A 6404-nucleotide genomic window follows, 5' to 3' on the forward strand; every position below is an offset into this window, starting at 1 on the left:
ATGTTTGTTAATGTAGTCCAGAAGAAATACTACGCATATTGTACATATTATATAAAAATATAAATTTATTTAATATTATTTTAGCGGAAATGCATGTAGGAAAAAAATATTTTCGCGGTTTAAAAAAACAGTGTTGACATAGGTACCTAATAAAATGTATATTATAATATTAGTTTAACAAAAATGCATGTAGGAAAAAAATATTTTCACGGTTCAAAAAAACAGTGTTGACATAGGTACCTTGACATAGGTAACCCACCAATATCTATATAATGAATAAAAGGGAATTTACTATGTAATACGGAGTACGGACAGTGGACAACCTGTTTTGAGGTACCTATTCTTGTACCTCTTCGTGAGGTTAGGTTTCCCTCAAGAAGTCAAAAGTCATGACTCGTAAAAACATTCATTAACAATACGATTTTTCAAACGATTTCAATTCTTCAGGTTATTCCTTATACTGTGTCATTTGTTGTTTGTTGCTGAATGTCAGTAGGTAAGTATGAAAATAATAAAATTATATTTTAATTGTTAAGGTATTTTTATAAAAGTTGTTTAATCTTGCATTTTTAATGTTATATTAAAAAAAAAAAATAATAAGAATCATAATGATATTTAAATGTTTTGGAACGAGACTACTTTACCGGGCGACCTTATTTTTTCAATTTTTTTTTTTTTTTTGAAAAGGGGTGTTTTAACGAGTTAAGACCGATGTTGCTAAAATAAATTGGCGGAAATAATTAGTTTTTAAGCGATGACTTATGACAATTTAAGTTATGCGCGTGTATCGGCACTCGTCGCTACGTTCCTCGGCGCCATCGCTACGTTTCGCAAATCGAAAATATCCCTCGACTTGTTATGCAACGCCACCTTAAGTAGGCATCGGGTTGAAATACATTTAAAGAAAAGGTAAAAATGTAAAATGCAAAAAATTTCAATGCACGTGTAATGGCACTCGTCGCTACGCTCTTCGGCGTCATCGCTCCGCTCCGCAAATCGAAAATATCCCTCGACTTGCAATTCAACGCCATTTCAAGTAGGCATTGGATTAAAATACATTTTAGGGTACTATTTTAACAATTGAAACATTAAAAACAGTAAAAAAAAAAAAAAAAAAAAAAAAAAAAATGAAATTATTAATCGCGGCGTTGAAGCCGCAGGTGTTGAGGTATTTAACGTGTATACAATATACAGTACCTAATAATTGTAAATCGTCATAACTTAAAACTAATTATTTCCGCCAATTTATTTTAGCACCATCGTTCTTTACTCGTTGTTAAAATACCCCTTTAAAAATAAAAAAAATTTGAAAAATAAGGTCACCCGGTTATGTAGTCTTATACCTTTTTTTAGCTTTTAATAAAATAATATATTTAATATAGTTGATCATAAGAACATCACAATGTACAACAAAATGTACGGCAAATCCAAACATTTACTGTGCTGTCTACAATCAACTGGATTATTATTCTTATTTCTAGTAACAGCTTCATCTCTAAGTAAGTACCTACCTACATTTATTTTTTAAATAAAAGTATGGATATAATAATTTAATATTATAGATATAAAACATAATATACCTATATGATGTAAATCAATAATCATTACAGTACAATTAATTTATATTCATTATTATTCTTAGCAATTTTTCATTTTATTTTGACTATAAACTTAAGTGAGAAGAATATATTTTATTAAAGTAATACATTGAATTTTATTAGATATTCATTGTACACTACAAAGTTAGATAATAGTTTCACTTGCACAATTTTTAACTTTTGAAACATGACAATTGTCTTAAGTTATTAGCATTGATCATTTATGTATATGGATATAAAAACATAATAAATATTAATGAAATTTAAAATTTAAAAGGTAATAACAATCATAATAATTATACTATCATATTGTAAAAAATATATTATATTAAAGAAACAATTGAGTGAAATATTTTGACAGAATTTTTTTCTTAATCCATAAATAGTAATGTGGAGAATCATATAACAAATGTGTGCACATAGTTTGGCAGATCTTTTGTGAATTATTTTTTATGTTGTTTATTTATATATTTTTGTGATCAAATGATTCTAGTTCAATCACCACCAAGAATTGTTAACGAACCATATTCAGACGAAGTACTATTTCAAGTAGCCACTGTCGAAAATCAACAAGTTAAACCATTTGTAATTAAATGTGAAGCAGAAGGATTACCTGCTCCTAAGTATTATAAATTATACATTACATATTTGATAATCTTTAAATTATGTACAAGTGAATTTAAAATTTTTGTGGTAGGTATCGTTGGATGAAAAATGGTAAACATTTTAATTGGCAGGAATATAATGACAGAATAACTCAACAACCTGGTCAAGGTTCATTAACTGTTACCAAACCCAGGGATGAAGATATTGGTATATTTTTTTGTATACAATTATAGGTTATCAATTTTAATTATTTAAATTAATTTTTTTTTATTTACAGGACAATATCAATGTTTTGCAGAAAATATTTATGGTATAGCTACATCTAAATCTGTGAATGTTGTGAAGGCCGAATTAAATTCATTTAAAAATGAACCAAAACTCTATGTTGAAGCTCAAGAAGGTAATCCATTGAAACTTCCTTGTCATCCTCCAACTGGATTGCCAAAGCCAAATATAAATTGGCTCAAAAGAGTAAATACATACTTTAAAAATAATTAATTTACTTAAAGTTCACAAATAATAAATGATTTTGATTTATTTAATTTTAGAATCAAGTAGGCAGCATACAATACGTTACCAACACTAGAATAACATTAGATCCAGAAGGTAACCTCTGGTTTTCAAATGTAACTAGAGATGATAAAACTAGTGATGGATCTACATATTTTTGCTTTGCAGAATCATTGACAACGTATGTGTATTTTTATTATTAAAATACCACGCAGAAATATAAACTAAACTTTTGTAATTTTTAGGGGCGAATATAAATTAGGAAATTTTGTAAATTTGAATGTTATTCAAGCCACAGAAACAGCTTTACAAAATAAATATCCACCTACTCAACAATACGTAACTAGAAGAAATGAAGTTGCGTTGTTGGATAAAAATGTTGAATTGTTTTGTATTTATGGTGGAACGTAAGTGATATATTATACTTGTTGTTGTATATTTGATGTGTTTGTTTATAAACTTATTATTTTAAATGTATACTTCCAGTCCCTTACCAGAAACTGTTTGGCTTAAAGATGGAAGACCTATCCAATCCAATGAAAGAGTAAGCCAAGGAAATTATGGGAAAAGTTTGATAATTAGAAAAGTTAAATTTGAAGATAAGGGAAAATATACATGTGAAGTTAGCAATGGTGTAGGATCACCTCAATCATATAACATTGAGTTAGATGTTATGGGTACAATAATATTTATATTAGTTCATAGTTATAATTTACACAATAAACTTATTTATACAAATTTGTTTTCTACGAATTAATTAACAGCTGTGCCATATTTTACTGTGGTTCCACAAATCGTCGAAGGAGCTGAAGGGGAAACTGCAGTTATTAGATGTGAAGCAAGTGGTAATCCAGAACCTACAATTGAATGGATTCATAATGGTCGACCATTAAGCGAAGCGTCACCAAATCCCAGACGTTCTGTTACTTCTAATTCTATTACCATTACACCATTGACTAAAAATGATACTGGAAATTATGGTTGTAATGCAACCAACAGTATCGGATATGTATACAAGGATATTTATGTTAACGTATTGGGTATGTTATTTTAAAATTATATTAAAATTGTTATAACTTTCTACTAACCTTTGTATATTAGGGTTTTCTCCCGAAATCAGTGAAAAATTTAAGAGAGAAACTATTGATATCCGTGCTTTGATTATTGAAAATGCATATTTTGGGGTGCCAGATCTACATGTAAAGTGTACAAAAAACGATATGGAATTAACAGATGGAAGTTATTCAGTACTGGACAATGGTGATTTACAAATAATATATCCAATGAAAGGGTTAAATCAACAAATTTTCTACGAAAAGTACCCATTGGGTATCCATTCACGCAAAAAGGGTAAATTTAAATTATAAACTGCTACTATTTTAGTTTTAATTCTTAATTTTTTTAGTTCTTGTTGAGACTCCTTAAAATCCGACTATTTCGAATGTAATGGAAGTAGAAGCACAATATTTAGTTAAGAATCTGTTTTACCCGATTTCATATAAGGAAACTTTAAAGGCTACAAAGAAAATTGATTTTTGTAAGTGGATTAGTTTAAGTAAGTGGATATACGTTAGATGAATAGAATATTTAAGCTACTTAAAATAGTATAAATAAAATAAATATAATTTTATGAATATTCAAAAAATGTACTTCACTTTTAAAGCAATTTAAATTAGAATAAGTATAAAAATATATAAGTATTTAAAAATGCATTAGTTACTAAGTTTAAAACAACAATTTTTTTATTAGATTATCATCACAACAAAAAAAAAAAAAAATGTAATTTGGCTTAAAAAAAAAAGATTGTAAAATTAGTTAATTAGAAAATATATTAGTTAATAATAAGTATATAAAAATAAAGTTGTATTAATAAATAACAACATCTAAAAACTCAATATAATATGTTTTGTATTACATAAGCTCACATTGCAGTTCTGTTAAATTTCCTGTTTCTTTACATATTTTAATACAACCTATGCTATAACCGATGGTATGAAATCATATTAAATACTCCATTGGGATAGACAGTAATTAAACATACTAATATGTTCAATTGTAATTATGTTTTGTAACTACGGACAAGATTACAAGAACTAAGAAGTAATTATCTTAATATCAACAATTGTAACTATGTAGTGGTAACTAACAGATGTACACAACAAGGATATACAATTAATATATTATGGAGTACCACACGATCGCGTACGATCAGTGATTGTACGTACGATTGTGATCAATAAAATTTAAATTTTGGAAAAATGACTAAGTTACGGTACCACTTAAAATTTCAATTTTCGACAAATATACTATAATATAGTATACAAAATAAAATTATATAAAAATAATTAAATGTTAAAATATTATAATAACCTAGCAATTATATAGTTGAATATTTATCGAGAATTTTTCGGATGGCTCTTGTGCTCAAATTTCTGGCGGAAACAAACAACCATTCTCCACGCATGTATTTAAAATGTATTCAGAAAATAAACATCCAATATTTAAATCGGGGCAAATTGATATGAGTTCACCAAACACATTTTGGATAATCTAAAATATCCTAGTTAATTAACCGGTTTCGTTATCACCTATCAAATATCACCTATCGCATCTCAATAGAATCCATCTCTATGGAAGTCGATCCTCAAAGGTGAAGTATATTTTTAGTAGATTGTGACCAAAAAAAGTTTAGCCACTCCTGTTCTATAAGTTTAAAGCAGTTATTTAACAGTGCTTCAAAGTTGCAGATAAAAATCGTACGCAATCGAGTTTTACCGAATATATGTTTGTGAAAGCCCGATAAACTTGGAAACTAATTATTGGCACCAAATTGTCCACAAATATTTCTTAAAAATTTAAGAGTATTCTTTACTTTGTTTTTCAACCATTATAAGATAGATTGTAAACTGTAGTAGCTTCTATAAAATACGGATTTAAATCAAATTATTTTATGTGACTTAATTTTTGTAATAAGATAACAATTAAGTTTTATTAACTACTGTTGTACTTACCTACCATAACTTACTCCAACACTTATCTCGTATTTGCCTATTATACTAACTTTACCCAGAAGACACCACGTGGAGGTTGGCTAGAAGGCTTTCAAACAAATAAGTTTTAGGTTACATAAAGATAATAGTCTGGTGTAATAATTATTAATAAATTAACTTGATTATAGCTTAATTTTTTTTTTTTTTTTTGTTATCGTTAGTATATAGGATTATAGGAAGAAATTTAAAAGTCACATCTTTCACAAAAGTTAACTGCTTCAGTTCTTCACTGTTAAAATAAAACTAACCATCTTTTTTCATAATTGTTCTTTTTCTACTGTTTTTTTTTTTTTTACTCAGCTGTGTTGTGATGCTCCGGAGTAAAATATAAATTTCACTCCGAATTCATTTGTGAAAATTTATTAACAGAAGACGATGGACTTCGAGATGACCGCATAAACATCCGTTCAGTGGTTATGAATTTATGATTACCTATTAAATTTAGTATTTTTTCTGATGATATTACTAAATTTAGATCAGATAATCACTTTTTATATCCAATTCATTAATCTCGATAAAAAAAAATCTGTAGACAGCTTCAGATTATTTTTTTTCTGTCGTTAATCTTAAAAAATATTAGTCTGTTGTACAATTAAATAACTTACAAATTCAAAATTCTTTTTTCACTAGGAGATACATT

General features: G+C 27.4%; 1 protein-coding gene across 1 annotated transcript; it reads left to right on the forward strand.

The window, feature by feature from the left end:
• The first annotated feature begins 341 nt into the window (after positions 1–341).
• Positions 342–4633, forward strand: LOC114129046 (neuroglian-like). The gene is made up of 11 exons (XM_027993668.2): positions 342–496; positions 1383–1499; positions 2092–2221; positions 2296–2411; positions 2482–2675; positions 2753–2895; positions 2960–3121; positions 3201–3391; positions 3479–3754; positions 3816–4064; positions 4120–4633. The coding sequence occupies exons 1-11, from the start codon at positions 487–489 to the stop codon at positions 4137–4139; spliced, it is 1608 nt and encodes a 535-aa protein (XP_027849469.1). The 5' UTR covers positions 342–486; the 3' UTR covers positions 4140–4633.
• Positions 4634–6404: the final 1771 nt, after the last annotated feature.

The sequence above is a fragment of the Aphis gossypii genome, chromosome 2 (assembly GCF_020184175.1).
Source record: "Aphis gossypii isolate Hap1 chromosome 2, ASM2018417v2, whole genome shotgun sequence".
NCBI lineage: Eukaryota > Metazoa > Arthropoda > Insecta > Hemiptera > Aphididae > Aphis > Aphis gossypii.